The 24,915-nt window shown below is 40.0% G+C and overlaps 1 protein-coding gene across 2 annotated transcripts in view; it reads right to left on the reverse strand.

Annotated features, from left to right (window-relative positions):
* The window catches only part of CTNNA2 (catenin alpha 2), a 466,335-nt gene that overhangs the window by 326,345 nt on the left and 115,075 nt on the right, over positions 1-24,915 (reverse strand). For both annotated transcript variants that reach the window (XM_058838585.1, XM_058838586.1), the window contains exons 6-7: positions 23,109-23,375; positions 8,788-8,991 (exon numbers count right to left, since the gene is read on the reverse strand). In XM_058838585.1, the coding sequence (XP_058694568.1) occupies positions 8,788-8,991; positions 23,109-23,375 (471 nt within the window). The remainder of the gene's footprint in view (positions 1-8,787; positions 8,992-23,108; positions 23,376-24,915) is intronic.

The raw sequence follows: 24,915 nt of genomic DNA on the forward strand, positions 1-24,915 counted from the left end.
ACAGTACTTTGCAGACTCTTGCTCTCATTTGTAAAAGCATTCCTGGTGTAAACAAACAAGAATAATCCAAACCAGTGGAGGATAAACTGCAGGTTTACACAAAACTCACATGGTTTTTGTAGTTTAGATTGCTAATGGCACTGTAAATACTGCAGTGACATTACTGATAGGAAGAATTTTGACTTTTCCTGGGGAGAAGTGCATCCTTGACTATCCAAATGCTGATCTAATCGTGTCATTTTTGTCTCAGCTTTCAGTGCAACAGACAAACCAAAGCCATTTAGAATTTGCTCAGTTATAGTAAAAATTCAGTCCCACTGCTGAAGAGATCCAGGTGTTTTTTAAAGAAAATAAATCAAAAAGAGAGAAATCCCACATCTTTGAAAACACAGATGTTTTGCATCCCCTTCAACAGTCAGACACTACATTTATACAATTGCTGAAGGATTTTTAATGTGCAACAGAAGATGTTCTGTAGCCTCCAAGGAGACACAGATTTTTGATGTGGTTTTATGAACCCTCACTAACTGCAGTAGGCCTATGCTTCTTTTATTTTGATTAATTCCCAGTAGTTCTACAAATGCACTGGGAATCTTTTTCTTTGCACCTAAAAAATACAACACCCAACAGTGTTAATCTGGATTGTGTAAATACTGCAAGTAAGATCTGGACACTAAAAGCAGGTATACACAGAGCTAATAATCATATTGTTAGTAATATAAAACACATGATAAATTTTTCTTATATTGATATTAACTTGCAGACATGTAAAAACAACAAATTAATAGCCCATAAATTCTAATTTCAGTAGAAATAAAATTTGAGAGGTTATGAATCACACTACATAGACCAGATTGATTTTTCAGGTGGACAAACAGCTTTAAGAACATCATTTTCAGACAGACTACCTCTGAAATTGAGGCAATGATTTCCAGCATATGAAAAATCACCGGTGCAAAAGTCATTACTTCTGTAAGAACACACCTTAGAAGAAACAAAACAATGAACTAATTAATGGAAAATTAAATGAGTTGAACATGAAAACCATTGCATGAAAATGCAGTTTTGGGAACAACATATTTTTATTTTCTTTGAATACACTAAGTTTAAAATGATCAAATACTCTGACAAGGTACCAACAGTACAGTCAGACCTTTTGTATGCATACATACATATATGAGATAAAATAATGAGGAATAACAAAAACATTTCTCAAGAAAAGCAAGTTTCCTGAGTATTGATAAAATTAGGGTCCACTTACTGAATCATTTATTCCCAACTATAGCACATAAGAAATGAATATATTATAGGAAGGCAGTTTAGGTTGTTGGTCAAAAACAATGAAAAAAACATCAAAATTATATCCCACACCATTTTGACTCTTGTGCTATTCATTCTGTCAGGTGTTGGTTTTGTCCCAGCTTTCAGTTCAATGGGCAAACAAAGGCAAACACTGCAATTATACTATTAATGCAGACTTTTTAATGTGGAAATGGCAAGGCATTCAAACTTTAATGAATTAAGACTGATATGACCTCAATTTTAATATTTAGTAGGAGAGGCCCAGGCAGATTAAGTCCTATAGGAACCGAGAAAATCAGGTTTGGATTTACTGTCAGTCTAGAAAATTTCTGTGCTAATTGGGAGGGAAGTATCTTGTTAGAAACATCACTCAACCTAATACACCAATTCAGTCTTAGACTCCAAAAACCTCCTGTGATTTATTTGCACTTTAATATGCCATACAACACTTTTATAATGACAGATCATGGTCTGCCTTTAAAGACAAAGAGCAAAAAGGAGGCAAAATGTTCTCTGGTTGATACCACCAAGGAAAATCCAGTACTGTGGTTCAAAACCACCATTTCCTCTCACAAATATCAGAATCCCAGAGAATCAGTAAGACAGCTGGTGATGGATGAGATCAGGAAAGAGGGGAACCCTGTGAGGCAGGAACTGTCTCCTTGTCCTTGTCAGTGAACCCTGCTGTGGTAACTGCCCTGCCTGGGAGCTCCTGGGACATTCACAGGTGGCCTGAAGGTGCTCACTCCGCTGATGGGTCACCCTGGCCATGACTGAAGGTGCTCACTCTGCTGATGGGCCACCATGGCCATGACTGAAGGTGTTCATTCTGCTGATGGGTCACCCTGGCCATGACTGAAGGTGCTCACTCTGCTGATGGGTCACCCTGGCCATGACTGAAGGTGCTCACTCTGCTGATGGGCCACCCTGGCCATGACTGAAGGTGCTCACTCTGCTGATGGGCCACCATGGCCATGACAGACCCAGCTGCACTCATGTAATGCGCAGCTGTATCGAATTAGAAGGCATCAAATTCTCCCAAAGTGTCCCCTGACCCACAGCATTCCATCATCCAGGTGTTCCTGATCCACAGCATTCCATCATCCAGGTGTTCCTGACCCACAGCATTCCATCATCCAGGTGTTCCTGACCCACAACATTCCACCACCCAGCTGAAGCTCCCCGCCCCAGGAGCTTCAGAGGAGAAAATCCCAGTTACCTGGGAGCTCTGACAAGAACCTGAGACAACATAAACCCAAAAGAGGTGGTGCTTTAGGAGTTTCTTCCACCACCTGGTGGGTGCAGTCTGTGACCATCATTTTGACCAACTGCCATTAAAATTGCAACCACCAAGTCTTATCATGAAGCCTTTGGGTGTTGATATATTTTTACTCTTTTCCTTTCCTTCTCTTTATTACACATTTTCTTAAGTGAATTTTATGCTTTTATATTGTCATATTACTAAAGATAACAACCAAAATGCCTACTTCTCTGTTTTATCCCGAAAACCAAATTATTCTACAATAAATCTTACAAGTGTATATTTACAAAAAACACTCATTGACGGTCCTTGCACTCTAATCCACCCCAAGGGATTTATTAATAACAACTTGGGATGCCCTCCCCTTTTATAGTGGATTGTAACAGGTAATTGTAAAGAGCAAATTACTTCAGTAAATTTAAAAATCTACTCATCCCAACAGGGATGTGTAAACCTGCAATCACCAGAACCTGAAGTCAGGACAATTTTTTAGGATGTTTGTCATTTCCAAGCCATGAAGCTTCATTTTTTCTGAGAGTTTTTATTTAATTCTGATTCTAAACACCAGTGTGGTTCTCTGGATCTGATAAGAAAAACACAGGAAATTCTGAATATATAATTACAAAGCCAGGAAATTTGGGAATGAATAAATAAATCAAAACTAACTTGTGCAATTGTAAATGATGCAGCATTTTTGTAAATCTACTGAAAAATAATGGACATGACTCAGGATGAGGTCCTGACATCATCAAAATAGAAGAGACAGAAGGTTCCTGAAAAGGTGTCTGAAGTCACACTGCAGGTTGCATACTTGGATTTATGTACAGTCTTGAGCAGTCAAGGCACTCAGGAGGGATCCATAAGTGCAAAAATCTTCAACTGACCAAGAATCAATGCATAGAACATTTGGGAACACATCCTATTCCTCCAACAATAGCTGCTGTGTTTCTACTTGTTTCTTTCAAGTACACAAAGACAAAACTGCTCTGAAAGAGCCAGGTGAATAGTAAAATAGCTCATCTCCAGCTTGAAACACAGTGGAAAGCTTTAAACAAGCTACTGTCCTCTAAAAATTATTCAGCCAGCCAGGAATTTGACAATGGTACTGATGGAAAAACTGCCCTGCTGTGCCAGTCATGCCTGAATCAGTCGATGCTGCTGCTCCAGCAGTCAATCTCTTGTCACTCATCCCCAGTTCCTCATCTCAGGACAGCTCTGGACATTCCTCTGTCTCATAACTGTAATTTACTGCTCACTGTCACCCAGATTAACCTTAGGCAAGTCAGCTCCAGAGCTGAAATGTACACACCAATTATTGCTTATCTTAAATATGAATTCCGATGAAGCTGTTAAATCTGACAGCTGGCAGTATCTTGAGAGTTTATAGATTTTTCAGTTGCTATCGTGTTTTTTGTTCTCCAATCAAGCACAATAACCAGCTGTCTGCTAAGGACATTTCCTCTTCATGTACTGCAGCACTCTGTTTTTCCTTTGAGCTATTCCAATTTTTTACTGATATATTTGTGAAGAGAAGCTGCCAGCAGGCTTGTGCTTTCTCATTTGTTTTTCTGCTATTTTGTCATTTCAAGAAATGACATTTTCTTCTCTATAGGGAACAGGAATTAGAGCCTATAGCAACTCAGGAGTGAGCAGGTATCAGGGACAGGTAGTAACTTTAGAGAATAAGGTTTCAAAAAGCAAACATTAAGCAACATTACCGCCATGGTAAAGTAGGGTCTTCCTAGAGCACATTCCACAGAATTGCATCCAGATGGGTCTGGAATATTTTCAGTGAGGGACATTCCACAACCTCTCTGGGAAATCTGTTCCAGTACTCAGATGTGATCCTCACATCTAAACATTAAATCATCAGTAGTAATACAAGACTCCATTCAGGACTGATCATGCCACTCAGCAGACACACAGAAATATTATCTGTCCCAAAAAACAATTATAATAAAAAAAAAACAAAAAAAAAAAAACAAAACAAAACATAAACCAAACAACCTCCTCTGGAATGTCAGCAGGGAGTGGGAGCAGGAACACTGGATAAAAGGGAAAGCAAGGCACGTTGGCTTAATAATGAGCCCAAAGGCTTTAGAGGAGAAAATCATATTTGAACCAGCTGGGAAATGCCTTTTCAAATGCAGATTTGAATTAATGCCAAGCCAGTACTGGAGTGATTACAGAGGTCTTTAACACTCACAGCTTACTCACTTGTCAACTGCTTTCCAAATTTATCATTGATACACCCCAGCAACACAACATTCAGTCTGTTTCTGGCACTGAATCTGATGACGACAGAGGGAATTGAAAGAATCCTTTTCTATGTGTATTTTTCTAAAGATATAATTTCCTCCCTTTCTTATGTTAATCAGGCATCGATCCAGCAGCACCCTGAGTCTTGCTAGAAAGGGTGCCCAGCACTGGGGTGAGTTTGGCACCACATTTCTGACCCAGGAGTTTAAGAGCTGGAACTCCCAGGTTCCTGGTATTTTTGCTCCCTGACAGCCTGCAATGTAAATCATGAAGGATCCAGGAGAGAAAACCAGCAGGAAACTAGACCCCAATCAGAGCTAACCATCCATTAAATAAAGCTTTCATTTAGACAAATGGAAAACAATTGCATTAAGAGCTTCTGTGGAGCTGCATTTAGGTCTTCTCTGTAGGACAGAAATCCAGAAATATAATTTTATTTTGAAATAAATTATGGGATTTATCACATATACATAAGAAGCTGAAAAACACCCTATCAATTTTCTCTGAGACCCTGGCAAAAAAAAAAGTTTTACAACACAGAAGACTGAGAAGTCTCTTGCCTTTGCTTCCCAAAAGTAACACATTCTGAAGGTCAGATAAGGTCATGAGAGAATAACAGATATTATGCTGGGAAAAGATTTTGTCAAAGTTACCGATAGAGCAAATGAAGAATATGCATATTTTTGGATAGACAAAGAGGAATGAAATAGTTTTCATCTCATCTCCATAAAAGTTCTTGCAGAGAACTCCCAGGGATCTCCCTTGCAGAGGGTTTAGGTACTGTGAAACTCTGGTCAATGCAGTAACTATACAAATACATAATTATCCATAGAACTAGTAAAAAGCCTAGGGACTAATTAAAAACATTTTTTGACAGGTAGGAAATGGAGTAAATCTATTTATCTGAGGAGAAGGAAGCTGAAACCACAACACATCTTTTATAACAGTAAATAATCCAACTCTAGAAGCAGCACAGTTTTTACTTACCTAAGTAGAATTCTCCCCTATACTTCTTTCTACCAATTTGTTTTTCAATTTTTTTCTTTGGATGCCAAAATTTTGAAAGCATCTACTTTTTCTACAGCTCATAGCCCTTAACTTCAGTTCTCGAAGTTTCATAAGGAACACCCCTCTGAGCCCAAATCATAGAAGTAGATCAATGAAAAGGAATTATTTTAAAGCTGGAGAAGGACTGAACAGCACATTGCCAACACCCTGCCCTTCATCATCTGCATACTTTAAATATCACCACAACGTATTTACTTTGCTGTATGCACATTCCATCAACACTCATCATCTCCAAAAAATCATCATTTTTCAGCTATCATCAAACAGAAGAAACCTCAAAACAATCTCTAAAGCAAGAGCAGGATTGCAGTGGTTTATAGCCACACAGGCAGAAGGTGTTAAAGATGTCTATCTTTGCAAAATCAACCTTGATCAGATTTAGGACTGTGTCATGTTTGGTGTGTGCCATTCACTTTTATGCTTTTGAAACTCATTAAAGCTTTAAAACACTTTCCAAATGAGATCTTTTGTTATACTGAACATGCTCAGAATTATTGAGAGCCCAAGAAAATCAATCCACAGGTTTCAAGGAAATAGGTTCAGTACCAAAGCAAATTCTGCCAGGGCAGAATGGATGAAATTCGATCCTTAGGTAACAGGAGCTGCCTACAAGCTCAGGATCTGATCTTCTGTCCTGGCTATGGGGATTTAATTAATATATCAGAGAAGTCTATAGAGATATTTAACTTAGCCCCCTGCCCATATTTGATTATAACAGTTGTCATCTCAATTTCTCCTTAGGCTCTCTTGGCAGTATTGATCTGATCCCCAGTATTGATCTGGTCTCTGACAATTATAACTGGAGCATAAGCAACAGAGGCTCAAATGATTTAATGAAGGAAGGATTCTGGCAATTTGTTGTTTCTTAGAGCACACATGACATGGAAGTGGGGCTGGCAGCTACAGGCTGACCCATGGAGGATTCAAATGCCTTGGAGGGGCAGATTGAGGAGTTAATGCTCACATAAGCATTGGAATTTTTTAACCTGGCATCTTAAAATGGCATCCACCATAAAGAACTGAACTGACACCCCTTCCTTTACCTGTCCCTATGAACAGAAAACCTAAACTTAGGCATAGTAATACGTAATCTTAATCCTATCCCTTGTAGCTGCTAATATCAGTTTGAAAATTATTGTTGTCAAATTCTACCGTACGAGAGCTGTTAAAATATAATTTAAGCATATGTTCAGTTTTTATAATGTTTACTCAATAGGTATAAAAAAAATCTTACTTAAGTTGACTACATTTCAGTATAAAGCAGAAAAATAAGTAAATTGCAGGGGTTGTGCAACTCCGACTAGGAAGGACACAAAAAAGGAAAAAAAAGGACTGTTTCAAAAACCATACTGTAGAAACCATAAAAGCAGCTGCTCATACCATTATGTGTTTAAGTAAAAATGATGAAACTATATTAGCAACCTTCAGTGTGGTCATAAATGCCTGCAGGAATTTAAAATTCTCCTCCCTCTGTAAATGCAGTCAGAAATAAAATAAGAATGTTTCTGGTCCAGGCGTAAATTGCATCGTTACCAAAACTCTGTGTACTGAAAAAGAGGCACCACAATAAAATAAGAAGCCACCATTTATCAGCTCTCAAAGTTTCTTTTGAAGAAAGAATTCCTTTAAGAATTGCACCAGTATTGCTTCTACAAAGCAAGGTTTTGTAGGAAGAAACCCAGCAAGTTATTTTCCACCACAGCCTCATCACCTGGTATTTAATGTTCTCTTTTATAACTTCTAACCCATAACACATCAGCAAAACTTCACGTTCAGTCAAGCTTTCACAAGAACCTGTTAACCATCACGTCAGAAAAACTAAGAAGCAAATAATTCTTTTCAATACAGTCAAACTGCTATTCTATTACACAGAACAATATGTTTGAAAAGCAACATTTAAGTCTGAACTGTAAAATGAAGTGACTAAAGGACTGAAGTTTGCACTATGATACTGAATTGCATCACTCTACCAATTGTAACAGTACCAATGAAAGTTAAAGGTCTATCCCCGAACACTCTCTTCAGCATTAATTTGATGATTCCAGCAAAACAGGATCAAAATGTGTCATCTGATACTCTGGGAGCAACCAAAGACAAAAAACAGCAAAGTAGAGGATGCTCAGTTAGATACTCTTGGCAAACATTTTAATTTTAAAACAGGTTGATGTAGCTTTGGTATTTTTCCCATATCCTCAAAAGGACATGGCAACAGAACATCTGAGTTTTAATACACAACGTTGCGTGGAGAGAATTTTCTGGGACAGGCTGTGCAGAACAAAGGTAATGCACCGCCAGTTCACACCCCATTGAACAACTCAACACCTCTGGAAACCTCTCTACCCAGAGAGTTGTTTTTGAGATTGTGTGAACAGCACTAGCGCTGAACTAACTACTTTCCTGGCAACTGATTATTTCATAGCTCCACCAGAAAGTGAAACCTTCAGTGGTTTAACCCACACACCAAAAAGTCAACCTCTTATGAGTATCTGTAGGTAACATCCTAAAAATCAAACACAATGACCATCTCACAGGGTCAAGCATGCTGAAAATTACCCATATTCATCTTCAACAAGAAAAAAATTCTTGGGCCATTTTGCATTTAGATTACTCACCAGTGTTTTCATTTTAAAATTATTCCACTTCCAAAGGAATTGCTAGTTATTAGATAAGAAGACACTGTCATGCCAAATTCATGGGGACCACGGAGTTCCTTGGCAGGTACAACACCACCCCCCTGAGCTTCTGATGGTACCCAACTCCCGTTAAACGATTTCAACGTATTCAAACGTTCAACAACTCCAACGGCACCACCTCTACGCTCGGCACAAAGCGGCGTTGCTACTTTTGAGATACATTAAAGCAGCTGCGGCCTCAAGGAGGCTGAGGTTGTGACTTACGTTGTTCATGTACTCGGAGAGCAGGTCCTGCAGGGCCTGGCGCACGGCGTTGCACTCGGCCACGATGCGCTCGCGCCGGTCGTCGCGCGTGCACGAGGAGTCGGCCATGAGCGCTGCCCCGCTGATGATGCTCTCCAGCCGCTCCTCCAGGGACGGCCGGAACCGCGCCTCGCTGAACGTCATCGGGTCCAGGATGATCTTGTTCTGCAAGGAAAACGGGAAAGTGGTCAGTGGTTGTGCGTCTTCGGCATTTTCAGTGCCTTTGGAGAGGTTTATCTAGTTTTTCTTATAATTAATTTATCATAGAATACCAGGTTGGAAGGGAGCGCAAGGATACCAAAACTTTATTGGAGCAATTATCTACCAAATTCCTGAGAAAGTAAATATTCAATAAATACGTGTATATCTGTAGATATATATATATAAATTCACAACCTTGTTACCCAGAGAAGCTGTGGCTGCCCCTGGATCCCTGGAAGTCTCAAAGCCAGGTTGGACAAGGATTGAAGGAACCCGTGATAGTGGAAACTGTCCCTGCCCATGGGGCCTGGAACAAGATGATCTTTAAGGTTCCTTCCAACCCAAACCATTCCACAGTGCTAAACCAGTATTATTCTTTCACAAATATTCTGAACATTTCTTGGCTCTTCAGGACATTTTTATTCAGGTGTAAGTTTTTTATTCCCAAAGATAGAGTAGGATGTTCTCCAATAATAATTTCATTTTGGTTATTTTTATAAGCAGACAACACTGTTGAAATGTTACTATATTACCTCAATATTTCATGAATTTAAAAAAATTAAGGAAATTAAGACTGCAAGGAAGTCATTACTAGATAATGTCTTACACAAAAATACAAAATCTCCGATTTCCATTCTGTAGAGCATCTTTTAACAGCTTTTTTTGATTTTTAGTCAGGAAAAAAGTGCTGGATTAGTTAACTGAAAAGGGAGCACTACATGAAGACAATCTGAAAACATCTTCAGTTTGTCAAATAGTCTACTGGCTAGCAAACTATATCTTCTACTAGAAAAAGAATTGATTTTCAAAGACCCTTTTCTAAGAAAGGTTAATTCCTAAATTATGATCACTGCTAGACACTTGTGTACTGTATCTATCAAACTTATTACCAAATATCAAATAGGTTTAAACCACATTGATTCTACTCTTCTCACTGGAAAATTTCATGTAAAGTTATGAGTTTTGAGACAGTGATGGATTATATTTTGACCTGATTTTCTCCTTTTGCAGTTCAAGGTAAGAAATACAAAAGCAATAATCACCTGCTCCCAGTCTTGGGCACATTTACAACACCATGTAATTCAGGAACCTTTTGTTGAAATCATGCAAAGAAATCTCCTAATTGCATATGGACTAAAAATGCTCCATAAGATGTGCACTTGTTATTTGAGCTTTAAAAAAATAATAATCATTAAATAGGAATGGAAAATGTAAAAGCATTCTGATTTCTAATAATCACACCTATCTTAAAGCACACAAGGTTTGTTAATGAACCATTTTAATTTTCACAATATTCTGATAACTTTATGATTAGTCTATTTCTTTCAATATCCAAGAGCAATCAGCAAGGGCAAGCCAAATGATACAAGTAATTTACCAAAAAAAAACCAAAAAAAACAACAAAACCAACACAGTGTATCAAAATTTGCATTAGAATTTAGGATTATGACACATAAACAACATGTTCCTTTAGCACTGAAAATTGCATGTGTTTATTATTAATCAGAAAATGCTCAAATGAACTTATTCAAAGCTAAAGACAGACTCCACTTGAACATTTTCTTAATTTCAGCAGGACAAAGCTCTTAGAAAAGATCTGATTTCTCAATAAAACTTCCAAGTCACACACAGACTGCATAACTCTCATTACTATATGGAGAAAGGAACCCCTGAGAAATATATAACTTTCCTGAATCCTCAGCAGTTAAATAGCAATAAACACAGGGAATTTATGAAAATCCATTATTTAATAAAAGGACAAATAGAAGAATTTTAACCAGATAACATATTGTTCCAACTCCAGGAACTGCTGACTTGGCAGAAAAAAATGCTGCATTAGCCAGAATGTGAAATAATGTCTCACATGTATCTTCTGGGGTCTGTGTTTCACAGCAGTAAGCAGAGCAGTTTTACAAGCACCTAAATTAAAAATTACTTCTCCAAGAGTTAGGCCTGTGAATATTTATGTAATGGGCCTTTTGAGCCAAAGGGTAATGCTTGGGATTTTCAGAAATCAGCTGTACAAATTAATTTTCAAAACCTCATATTTCACGTGGCAGTAGCAAGATTACAATTGCACCAAATAAACTCTATAAGCAAATTATGGAATTAGCAAGAAAAAAATATTGAAAAAAAATAGATGTTTGTTTCAAATTCCTAACCAATCTTTCCAGAAATGCCTCCCTTTTCCTCCTCTTCCTCAGAGCCATAGGTGTAAGGTTCTCTGCCTACACAGCAACTTTCTAAGAGATCTTACATCTCTCAACAAGTCACAAATCACATTTTTCTCCTTAGATTTGAAGACCCTGCACTCAAGTCTTCTGTGAGACCCAAGAACCTGCCTGGAATATGGAAATATGCATGTGCATATCTATTTGCATATGCAAATGCAAGGTCCTGCACCTGGGGAAGAATAACCCCAGGCCCCTGCACAGGCTGGGGGTGACCTGATGGAGCAGCTCTGATGAGGAGGACCTGGGCATCCTGGTGGACAAGGAGCTGTCCCTGAGCCAGGAGTGCATCCCAGTAGCCAGGAATGCCAATGGGATCCTGGGGGACTTCAGGCAGAGCATTTCCAGCAGTGCAGGGAGAGGATCCTGCCCCTCTGTTCATCCTTGTGAGGCCACATTTGGAGAACAGTGTGCAGTTCTCAGCTCCTCATGACAGGAGACATGGAGCTCATGAACCAGGTCCAGCAGAAGCTCTGAAATTGGTCAAGGATATGGAGCATCCCTGTTGAGGAAATGCTGAAGAGGCTGGGGCTGTTCAGCCTGGAGAGGAGCCCCAGCTGAGAGGGGCCCTCAGCCCTGGCTGTCCCTGTCTGTCCCTGTGTGTCCCTGGCTGTCCCTGTGTGTCCCTGTGTGTCCCGGTCTGTCCCTGGGTGTCCCTGGCTGTCCCTGGCTGTCCCTGTGTGTCCCTGTGTGTCCCTGTGTGTCCCTGGCTGTCCCTGGCTGTCCCTGTCCATCCCTGGCTGTCCCTGTCCATCCCTGGCTGTCCCTGGCTGTCCCTGGCTGTCCCAGTCTGTCCCTGGGTGTCCCTGTCTGTCCCTGGCTGTCTCTGGGTGTCCCTGGCTGTCCCTGGCTGTCCCTGGATGTCCCAGTCTGTCCCTGTCTGTCCCTGTGTGTCCCCGGCTGTCCCTGTCCATCCCTGTCCATCCCTGTCCATCCCTGGCTGTCCCTGGGTGCAGGAGGGGCAGAGCAGGGCCCAGGTTCTGCTCCAGGCCCAGCAATGGCACCAGAGCCACGGGCAGGGGCTGAGCCCAGGGAGTTCCACCTGCACATGAGGCAGAACTTCTTCACTGTGCAGTGGCCAAGCACTGGACAGATTGTCCAGAGAGGCTGTGGAGTCTCCTCCCTGGGGATATTCCAGAGCTGGCTGGACACAACCCTGAGCCCTGTGCTCTGGATGGCCCTGCCTGAGCAGGGAGGTGGCACCAGTGACCCACTGTGCTCCCTTCCAGCCTCACCCATCTGGGGTTCTGTGCATACTTCCATCCTTTTCAAGCCCTGAAGGTGAACAATTCACAGATCAAATATCACCAGTACCTCTGATCACTGAAACCCAACTCAATGTTTTCACAAGCAGATGTGAAACTCTGCTTGTACTCCATGAATAAATTCAGGAATTCCTTTACAGACCACATACAAATACCATTCAGATTTTAAATAATAAATTGTGTAGCACAGAGGGTGTATAATTAACCCAAGCCAGCTTCCCTCATTTTGAACTGTAAAAAAATGAATATATTCTGGTTTATTTCTAAATAAGGAGAAATCTTTATGATGATCAAAATTTAGCTCATGAAAAATAAGTCGCTCGGTTGTACACTATAATTTTTCATTCATATCCCATAAAACATCTTGCTTGTAATTATTTTTTAGGCTTAAATATTATTAAGTATTTGTTTGAGATATCTGTTAATGACAATTCAGGATTACAGAGTAATTTAGGTTGGAATGAACTTCTGAAGGTTGTATTTTAAACACCTCCTTAAAACACAGTCAACTTCAACATCAAGCCAGGTTGCTCAAGGCTTCATCCACTAAAGATGAGAATTCCATCCTTGGAGATTTTCCAAACCTCTTTGCCTACTGTTTGAGTGCCTGATCACTTTCATGGGCAATTTTTTCCTTCCCAATATCCAGAATTTTCTCAGAATCACCTTGTGCCAGTTGTACGTCATCCCAACGCCATGAACATCAGTTTTGCTTAAAATACAACAAATAATGATGCAGTTACTTTATGATGGGTGGTTATAAATAAATGATAGTCTATAGGGGTTTATTTTAAACTCCTTCTCAAATATGTCACAAGGAAAACAGGTTTTGGAGTTTTAGGAAAAAGGGGACTCAGGATGAGAACCAGCTCCATGACAGCTCCTGATGTTCAGTTACCAAAGAAACACAATTTTTTGCTTACAAAAGTTATTACTCCTCTTCAAAGATAATTTGGTGCCGAAATAAAATTTCAGACTACGCTTTTGACACCCATAAAACTCTTACACATATATTATCAAGGAAATAATGTCTTCTTGGAAAGAAGAAAAAAATAGTTGGCAGGAAATCTGGCTAAATAAATTTCTTTAAAAGTTGCAATTTCCTGTCACTTCTTAAAAGCCAGTTAATGAGCAATGAATGTAAATGAACTGGAACACTTTACATTTCTAATTAGTTAACTAACATTGGAACCATAAATCAAGGACTGATACCATAATTCAGTCCTTATAATTAAGTGTTGCAAACCTCTTTATAAATGTTCAGATTACTGTAAACACACATCATTTTTGCCTGCAGTTGCTGAAACAAAATCCAAGAAAATTAATTTTAATATAATTGAAGACTTGTTTGAAAACTGACAAAAGTTGTGATAACATCTTCTTTAAACATAGCTGTCTTCTCTTCAACTCTTCTTTTTCCTTAAATTATATCAAGGTGTGTTTACAGAGAAGTTGCCATGTTTTAATAAATATTAAAGATTTCTGAAAAAAACTCTTCATACTAATTACTGCTTGTTCAGAAGGCAATAAACTATCTCACACACTACTAAACTAGAGGACACAACTTCAGAAATTAAAAATAGTGGATAAAGTATTCATACTTCAAATAAAAATACTGGAAATAGCCATATACCCTACATAAATGGATTGTATGATCAAAGAGCACATCATTATTGAAACTTTGTGACATTTATCTGCATTAGAATCTCATTTTCAACCATACCAAAAAAACCCTTACAGTCCTTTTTATAAATATAATGCAAAGCAAAAGCCAAACATTACATTAATAATTTAAAACCATTTTAGAAATCAAAAACAACTAGAATTACTGTATCATTGCCTGCATTTTCCAATTAAACTACTTCCTTGTTACGTGCAATTGCCTTATTGCCCATGAAAAATCTGCTCATCCCCTGGTTTGTCTACATAGAGCCTTCAGGAAATCTCAGCAGCTTCTTCAGAACTTCTGCCTTGTTTGCTTGTTAAACACATTTTAATTCATCTATTCAGAATGTGAAACTTTCAGGGCAGAGACCATTTCCTTACGTGGTTCTTAATGATTCAGAACCACAGAATGGTTAAGGTTGAAAAAGACCTCCAGGATCCTCAAGCCAAACCATAAACCCACCACCATCATGTTCACCACCAAATCGTGTCCCCAAGTGCCACATCCACAGGCTTTTTAAGACTTCCTGAGACAGTGAATACACAGCTGCCCTTAGCACAAGGAAAATCCAATTTTCGAGGTAAATGCCACTGCAAAGTGTGATAGATATTTTAGATAAACGATGCCACAACCACAAGACAGCAGGAAAAACTGCCTTTGTGTAGAAGTCAGCACATGATACACTGAGGGACTCAGTTTTTCTGAGTAACTTAGAGACAGGACTGTATAAATAAGAGTGTTTGATGTATTTCTCTGTCAGAAGCGCCTGCACTACTATGAAAACAAATGCTGTGTGCTCGCAGGTTTTGTTTCTGCACCTTTGTCCGTGTCTCCTGCAATGCTAACAAGGCTGTTGATGTCCTGTTCAGCAATAAATCAAATGTTCCTGCCTGCCACAGTGCTGTGTTACAGACACACACCATACAGCTGGAAGAGTGTGACAGTGCAGTGCTACACTGCAGCTTCCAATGAGCTGCTCTGGAGTGATGAAACAACACAGAAATAATTAACAGGGGCTCCAAGAGAGCTGGAGAGGGACTTTGGACAAGGGCATGGAGTGACAGGACAGGGGGAACGGCTGCCAGAGGCAGGGTTAGATGGGATATTGTGGGAACTGACAGTGGTCAAATAAGAGACTTTTAGGCTTCAGGCACTAGATTGAGTCTGTGGGAAAATCAAGCACATGACTTTTTCACTCTGGCCTGGGAAATCATAAGGAGGAATCCAAACAATCCTTAGAGAAGGAAAACAACCTTTGCAGGTGTTGTTTGTTCCTTGTTGGTTACTTGCAAGAAACAGTCAAGGGGTGCTGTTCCCAAATGTCCAGTGATGGTGATGTGTTGGTTTGATGGCCAATGAAAGCTTTACCTTTTTGGACCTTCTCAGAACTGTCTATAAAAGAAGATCTGGAAGAATAAAACTGGCTCTCTTTTGCAACTAAAGCTAGAGAGTCTGTGTCGTCACCATCACCGTTCCTAATACAGTGCATCAGGACATTGGGAAGAAATTCTCTGCTGTGAGGTTGTTGGTGGCTGCCCCTGGATCTCTGGAAGTGTCCAAGGCCAGGTTGGACAGGGTTTGGAGCAACCTGGGATAGTGGAAGGTGTCCCTGCCCATGGCAGGGGCTGGAACAAGATGGCCTTTAAGCTCCTTTTCAACCCAACCCATGCTGTGACTCTCTGACCTTTCCCTCTGGCACACCAGGCCGGATGCATCCACAGCAGCTTCACGAGCATCCCACTCAGGCAGAAGTGCACAACCTCGAGCAGAAACAACAGCCCCCACCTTCCCAGCCCCCTCTCCTGACTGCTCTCCAAATGGAAATGGAGATGCTGCTTCCCTGAAATAGTGGTGGTGTTCGCTTCTCACATACCTAAGCTGCAGAGGCATCTCAGAGGTGCTAAATAAACACAGGGAAAATAGTAGCAAGTGTAGTCTAATTAGAACATTTCACTTAGTGCTCTTTTCGAGCTATTATATGCAACCTGAAAGAAAGTTCAGTATGTTTTTGATTTAACACTTCAGATATTCATACTTATATTAACAAGAAAATAAGAAACCTGCAATAATTTGAATAATAATGCAATAACTGTGCTGCTGCAGAAAACACATTTCCTCATAGAAGTGATAATGAGGTTTTTAAAATGTGTTTCTGTTCTGTGTTTTTAGTATGCCTAACTAAAAACTATGTCTAAATTTGTATTTGAGGGTTCATTACAAAAATTCCTTTGCAAATAACCTGGCCTGCTGCAAACAGGTTACATGTATTTTGATAGGGAAGCACAGGCAGTAGTTGCTGTGCTGGCAAAAGGCTCTTCCTACCACCAAAAGAAGTGGCAGAAAAGTGCTATGGTTAAATTCCAACAAGTAATTTTGATTGCTAAGTCTTTCCAGGATACTGCTTTACTATACAAGAGCATTTCAGGGGGAAAAAAATAAAATTTATAGACATGAAAAAACTAACCAGAAGTCCACTAGATGGTGCTCCTATACAGCAAATACAGCTCAGCTGCACCATTCCCACTGCTAAAGGGGAATGAAGGCAATGAGAGCCTAGTGCACAGTCACCCAGGGTGCTCCCCTTTACAGAGATCACATTTTTGCCATGCATTTGCTACCAAAATCCTGACATTTCCAGTGCTATCCCTTGTACTCTGGAGCTGAGCCTGTCCACAGTAATATATAAACAATAAAAAATAATAAAAAATACACAGAAGGGGTTGTAATGGGAAATGGCAGCAATAACTGAAAGGAAATGCTTGTTTGGCCCCCTCAGCACCATCAGGACCCCAAAAATTTACTCTGATTCTTTCTCACTTGAGACATCAGTTCAGCAACTTCAAACACACAGCTCTGCAAACAGGTGAAACTTTTGGGTTTAGTGTGAAATGCAACATTTTGCTTTTGGTTATTATTTTCTAAAGCATGACCAGTTTGCCCACTCAGGGGAGATCTGAGGAGTGCAGAAAGTGCCAAAGTATCTCACTATTTCATAGAAGTTTTGGAAACATTGAGGCACAGCCTGGCTGCCTTCGCACAGGAAATGGTTGGCTTGACACAATTGCAGTGTAAAAGCCACTTCAGCTGCACCAGGGACAAAAAATCCAACTTGTATTTTGCGGCTCTCAACACAAGAAATTTGTGGACTTGGGGTAATGAGTCCAGATGAGACCCACAAAGTTGGGCTGGAGCCCCTCTGCTCTGGAGCCAGGCTGGGAGAGCTGGGGGTGCTCACCTGGAGAGGAGAAGGCTCCAGGGAGAGCTCAGAGCCCCTGCCAGGGCCTAAAGGGGCTCCAGGAGAGCTGGAGAGGGGCTGGGGACAAGGCATGGAGTAACAGGACAAGGGAGAGTGACAGGTTGGACATGGCTTGAAGCAACCTGGTCTAGTGGAAAGTGTCCCTGCTCATGGCAGAGGGTTGGAATGAGATGATCTTTAATGTCCCTTCCTACCCAAACCATTCTGAGATTCTACAACATTTCATCCAAATCCATATTCTCTACTGTGAAGAATCCATATTCTCTACATTATCTGAATTTGGAGCGCTTTCCCCAGTGCATTCCTAGTTAAATTCAATATAGAGCTGCTATTTTACAGAAATTGCCATTTGCCTGGCTAGAGAGACTCAAGCTCAACAAGTCTGGTTTCAAATTGCTGTGGGATGTGCACTAATATTTTTGCCTTTGTTCCTTATGAATTTCAGTAGTGAAACAAACACATTTCAATTCTTCTTTCAAAGCTCACATGTTGTCCTGTTCTCTGCAGTATCACAAATCACTTCTCTAAAGAACGTATTTACAAGCAAATTGCAATTCCATAAATGTACTGCAAAAATCCATTTTCAGATCATCTAGCAGTTATTTGTCCAAAAAGGAACATTTTAAAGCTAGTCTCTTAATGGCACAGCATTTCTTCTGTCTGCTGCGTTTCTGCCCCATTTTGACAGCTCTTAATTTTATTACAAAAAATAAGCAGTCTTTGCTATTTCCATACCCAGATACTTCGTCTTTTCAGTTTCTCTGTAATTTTTTCCCCTCATTACACACTTATTAGATCTTTCACTCCATTTAAGGTGCACTGCATTCTCTAGCCATGTAAAATATTCCTAAAGGAGCATGAATGTTTTCACAAAATATGTTATGATAGCCCATTTATTAATTATGAGCTGCATTTAACAGCCTGGAGGACAGTGACCAGTGTCACCAGACACTTTCTTTCTCATCAAATGTAGTCATCTCCCAAATAGTTGACTTGCTCTGTTCAAAAATTCATTAAAAATTGAGTTACTCTGCCTGTAATTTCTCAGCTCAAATGCTGCTCATGACAAAAAATAGTACAATTTCAGTACCCTGGGACCTACCCCAAATACATAAATACCTCAAGTACTAAAAATCATTTTAACCACCTCATTCAATTCTGAACCATACCAAATCATACAATCATGCCTGAGTTGGAAGGGACCCCCAAGGATCAACCAGTCCAACTCCAGGCCCTTCCCAGGACAACACCAAGAGTCCCACCCTGTGCCTCAGAGCATTGTCCAAATGTTACTTGAACTCTGGCAGGTTTGGTGCTGTGACCACTTCCCCTTATATTCCTTTAAATTCCTTCATAAACAAGATTATTTTTACACTCAGAAATCAGAGAGTAAAGGGGTGACCCACAGGCTCAGCTCCTCAAAATGTAACAAGGACCAACACTGCTAGACTGCCAACTTTAGAGACAAAATACAGAGAAACAATCAAATATTAAAAAAGATAAATGATAAAACATCAGCTAAAACAACATCAGCTATAGGGCTTGCCTGTTTGGATTAACATATATTAAAGCTAAGCACTATATATTTCTTTTAGCAAATAAAATATCATTTTATTGCATTGCTAGAGGCAGAACTTGCACACATGAACAAAAAAGGCAGGGAGAAAAGTCAGCTAAGCCATCTCATCAATTCTTTCTGGAGCAATTCAGAAAACAACAGATATTTGCTTTTGGCATCAGTGGAGAAAAGGGGTTTTGGTCCCTTTTTTCTTTAGATATCTTCTCCCCTCTCTAAGTCAAAGGATTTATAAATTCAATTTAATTTTATTGCTGATAATTCAAGCCTTGCTTCAAACACAAGAATAATTCTTTCTATGGAGTCATGGTAAACTCCATGTTATAGTAAACAGCTTCATATTTACAACACCATTACACCCACCCTCCCAGCACTGTACAAGAATGATAATCCTCATTTTTCATATCCCAATCTAAAGGAAATTATTTAGAATTGCTTAAAATGTAAAGCACTGTAGGTTACCCAGCCTGAAACCCTTAGAATCTGAATTTCCACTGTGATTAGCACTTCTGAGGTGTTGTGAGCACATCCCACTGACACAGCTACCCTCCTCAGGACTCAGGAACAGTAACCCCAGCCCATATTCTGAGAGGAGGCACCTCCCACTCGCCAGAGATCCCAAGTGCCCAGTAAATCCTATTTTTGCTTGTCACTGCCCCCTCTCTATTCCCTCCTGGAGAACATGTTCCCCAGCAATCTGTGTGCAGCCCTTGCTGTGGCACAGACAATCAAGGAATCACAGGATTGTTTGGATTGGTAAAGCCCTCTCAGATCATCGAGTCCAACTCCAGCCAAGGCCACCAATAACCCCTGTCCCCAAGTGCCACATCCCCACGGCTTTTAAATTCCCCAGGGACTCCACCACTGCCCTGGGCAGCTGTACCAGGACCAGACACCCTTTGGGTGAAGAAAATTTCCCAGATATCAAATCTAAACCTCCCCTGGCCCAGCCTGAGCTGTTCCCTCTCCTCCTGTCCCTGTTCCCTGGGAGCAGAGCCCGACCCCCCCGGCTGTCCCCTCCTGGCAGGGAGTTGTGCAGAGCCAGAAGGGCTCCCTGAGCCTCCTTTTCTCCAGGCTGAGCCCCTTTCCAGCTCCCTCAGCCCCTTCCAGATGCTCTGTTCCCTTCTCTGGACAACATTATTTTTTTAACTTTATTTCCAGATATAAATATATATTTTTACATCCACATATATTTTTACCCCTTTGCAGTTGCCAAACCCACACCAGTGTCGATGCCATCTATCTTCACCTCAGCTTTCACCCAGCTCAGGTTTCCTGGTCCTTCTCATTGCATTTCTTCTCACTCAATAATTTCATTCTCTTTTTATCTACCTCCCCATCACTCTCCAGTTTGATGTGTAGGTCCTGTCTCTGCTACAAACCATGAGGGCTATGGGGAGGACACCAGATAAATCCATCCCAAAATTTAACATGTGCCAACACAGCAGTCCCTCAATAACCAGAACAGATGAGACCTCACCAGATCAAACTTACCATTTCCTGAGTTAAAACAGAGCCTTTTCAGAGTTCACAGTAGAGTTCTTGAACAACTTATCCATGCAACTTCCATAAATTTGGCCAAACATCATGAGGGGGAAATAAACTATGCATCCCCATTTGCATTAAGAGCTCAGAAATATTCATGAGCACAAAATATATGCTGAATTTTAATAATAAACTACTAATAAAACCAGGAATACCTTTTTTAAATGATCTGAGATTAAAACAGCAACATGGAAATTAAAGGACAAAGCAACAAGGCATTAAACACGTTCTTTTGTCATCAATCAACTTCAAATAGGACTTTAAAGGAAAAAAATCTAAGGAACAGATTTGTGAGCTCTCCTTATTTCTACATAAATTATCTCTGAGAAGCAATAAATTACAACTATCTTCAAAACTTTGCTGCTAATAACTCACAGGTGACTTTACACACCCCCCCCCCAACACATAGAGTGTGACAATTATCAAAAGACATAGTTAAACACAATGGTTGTGCTTCAAATAGGTAAAATAATTATTTGTATTCCATGTGATGATATTTTGACTGAGAAAATGTTCAAATTATTCACACTGCAGTTATTTGAAGCGCTAAGCCACAGAACACTGATTCCAAAATTTGAAATAATGAAGGCTGAGAAGTGTTTAAAATTATGGAAAAAACCTGTAAACTTATTTTAAATACAGAAGAATCATCTTGGCATATAATGCAGGGTTTAGTAAGCACTTCATACCAAACACAAACTGATCTCAATTAATATGACTGAGACTGTAAAATAAATATTCTGTAAAATTACTTCCATTAGAAAATACAACGTTCCTTTCCCTTGCTGAAGTAATATACTGCCAACATAAAAAGCAAGGTCTTTTTCTCCACCACCTTTTTACTCATTTCATAGTTTCACTAGTCTGGGAATATTGCTTGTTTTCTTGCTTGTAAAACATAAAGGTAAATTCACAATCATCCCACCATCACCTGCTATAAACTCTCACTTTCCCTGGAGGTTAGGGAATGTCATCTTTGTTGCAAAATTAGGTGTGAATAAATCTCATTCAACAGCTAAGCAGGGAATGGATAATGCAATTGTTTCAGTCTCTGTATCCTTGTAAGTCAAAGTTTTCATTTAGTTTCCTAAAATGAGAAAGAGAATTCCCCAAGAAGGCTGTTTTGTTGTTTTTCCACATATAATTATGAACAGAACACCCTACAATGGCTACACATCTCCCACACACATGCATGGCTCCTGCAACATCACAGAAAGTAGAAAAGACTTTACCTGAGGAGAAAAAGGATGAATATTCTCATAGAGGCCAGGGGACAATATCTGGTGTCTCGCACAGTCTTCACTACATTTATTTTCACTAAGCACAACGACTCTCTTTGCATTGAACAGCAGCCTTTTTTCCAGAAGGCAGCAGCAGCATCATCAGTTTGGGACTGAGAAGTCACATGTTTTCTGTCCCTGTTTGTCAAACCTTTGCTGTCCATACCGTGCAAAGTCCCACACAAAAGCCAGAGCACAGTCAGACCACACAGGGATATTATTCCCAGGATCTTACCAACCAGGCACCTGCGAGCTGAGAGGGCCCTGAAACCCTGAGGAATTCCTTAAATCTTAACCCTGCAATTGTGCAGGAAAAACCAGGCAAGAATAGATGGAGGAGACAAGCCCAGTCCAACACACTGTGAGATGAATCACCTGCACTACACCTCCACTTCCAGCCCTAAATGCAGCAGGACTGAGCAGGTCCTGATTCCATGTGACAGCTGCTGGGGTTGTAACCTTGTGTCTTAATCAAAGTGAAAAGGACACCATTCCCCAATAATAACTTCAACAAATCTTTGCCTTAAGTCAAAATGAAAGATGAAAATATTGTCAGAGACTGTCTGCAATAACCTTTTTCTTCACTGCCTGAAGAAGAATCCTCCCATGTGAGACAGGGAGAAATCATTAGACAGGACTGCTAATGAAATTAACAGCTAAACAATTAGCTGTCAGGAAAGTTGCCTAAGCAAAACTGTATCTATTGCTTGAAAGAGGCTGCAGCACTTTGCCCACAGCTGAACTGATTGCTATCAACTCTGTTTGAAAGATGCTTTTTCCATGCCTTTCATTAACATAATTCATGATTCAAGTTGAATGTTAATGTTTCCAGGACACTGAGCTCCATCACCACCTTCATTTTTTTGTCATGTCTTCCTGACTTGCTAGACAAACATGATTTTACTACTCAAGCAACGCCAGATCTTGGTCATATAACTAAACAGCCAGATTAATCAGACTCTGCATTTCCTAGAAGCATGTAGTGAGATTTGTCACTAGGGATAACAAGAACTTATTTTTGTCACTTTCCCAGCCACTGCATATAAGCACAAATAACTCCTTGTAATTCCACTCCATTAGCAGCAAACAACTATTCCTCACTAGAACCAACACAAATCGATGTCTTCCTTTTGCCTCAGCAGTCTGAGGAAATAGATGCGAATGAAAAGGAGAATTTGAGTCCTGTGCAAGAACAATTTAGTTAAAAGCCCTGTAGATCGTGTGGAGAAACACCTCATTTTCCACTCGCTGCTGACACTCACATCAAACTCATTCAAGGCAGCGGCGAGCTCTCCTATGCCAGTGTGGCCCTTGTTCTCATCGGTGGGCGAGGTGGCCTGGGCAGCGTTGGAGATGCCAGCAATTGCTTCCTGCACTTGTTTGAAGACGTAGTCCCTGTTGGCCCTGGTGGCCGCGACGTCGGGGTGGCGGAGGAAGGCCTGCGAGGCCGTGTACAACATGGTGGCGTTCTTCTTCAGGGCCCCTCGGGCCGCGGCCATCTCGTCCCTGCAGTGAGGATCCTTCAGCTCCTGGGTGAAAACACACAGCTTTTAGAGAGGGAAACGAAAGGCTTTGTGTTAGAATGTATTGCCTTGAGCATCCGGGTACAAACGCTGTGCAGAGGTTTGGCAGGGCTGGAATCAATGGCAGAGCCCACCGCAAGTCAGTGAAAGGATTTCCCTCCTGCCCAAGGAAGTCACTGTGCCACCACTGTTGTTACATCCTACCCACAATATCTTACCAAAGAGTCACTTCCCTTTTGCAAAAACCCATTAAAAATGTACATAAAGCATTCAAAATTACTCTTCCCAAACGTCTGGATTCCTTCTGCTGATTCCATAACAGCAATGCAAGTGCGACACTCCTGTTGCAGCAAGTTCCCTTTTTTTTCCAATTGCTACATCCATGTCCTTTACAAAATTATCACAAGGTAGACTTTTAAAAAATCAAAATAATGAATATCATAGAATCAAACAATTAACTATGTTAGAAAAGACCTGTAAGATCATCATGTCCAGTCTATGACCTAACACCATATGGTTTTAGTTTTTAAAGACCTACTAAAAATGCTTCTCAATATTTCTATTTTGCTTCCCTTCGTATTTCTCTCTATTCCTCATATTATTTAGAGTTTTTATATTTAGGATATCATGACAGATACGTTCATTTCCTCTGACAACAAGAATCAGATACTGCACAATATGTTATCAGAATTACATATTATTATTATTTAACCCTTGATTTTTTTCTCCAGTTACAAATTCAGTTATAACTTTCAGTTATAAATTTTCAGTATAAATCAAGTTATGTCCTTGAAACTTTACAAACACTAAGACAGCCCTCATAATATTCATTAGGAATAAGAAAACATTATTACTTCTGCTTTAAAACTATGAACAAACCAGTCTGGAGAGCTGAATAGTTTATTTATGTCCACATATGGAATCTACTGCCAAAATTGAAAAAGCATCCAGATATTCTGGATTTAAAGGTTCTACCCATTGATTAATTTCAACCACATGTAGCTGACAGGTAACATTCTTCAGAGAGATATTCTTGCCATATTCTTGTATATTCAATGAGAACTTAAAAGATACAAACATTTGTTAACTTTCACATTTTTCTCTTTTTCCCATATTTAGAGCTCTATTTCCACTGGGGAAGTGTCTGAATGGACACTTTGAGAGAAGAGCACTCTCCATATAGTGCCTAGATTCCACATTTTTAATTTATTTGTCTTACTCGGATTGTTTTTTTATAGTCCTGCAAAGGAGCAGAGAGATGGGCTTGATGATCCTTACAGGTGTCTTTCAACTTGAGACATTCAATGATACAATTTCAGTATAACCTCAAAAATGCTATTTTTCATAAAAAAGCTCCACAATCAAGATTAAGGAGTAAATTTCCATTACTGCAATTCAGAAAATAAATAGCCAGCTTTCCAAATCCAGTGTGCAATGCAGTACAGAGATGGCACATCCTTGAATTATTGGTGGTATTCAAGTATAATTGAAGTTGGAGAAACCTTATACAACTCTCCAGTGTCTTAAAAAGAACAGGGTTCAGGGG

Source organism: Poecile atricapillus, chromosome 4, assembly GCF_030490865.1.
Source record: "Poecile atricapillus isolate bPoeAtr1 chromosome 4, bPoeAtr1.hap1, whole genome shotgun sequence".
Lineage (NCBI taxonomy): Eukaryota > Metazoa > Chordata > Aves > Passeriformes > Paridae > Poecile > Poecile atricapillus.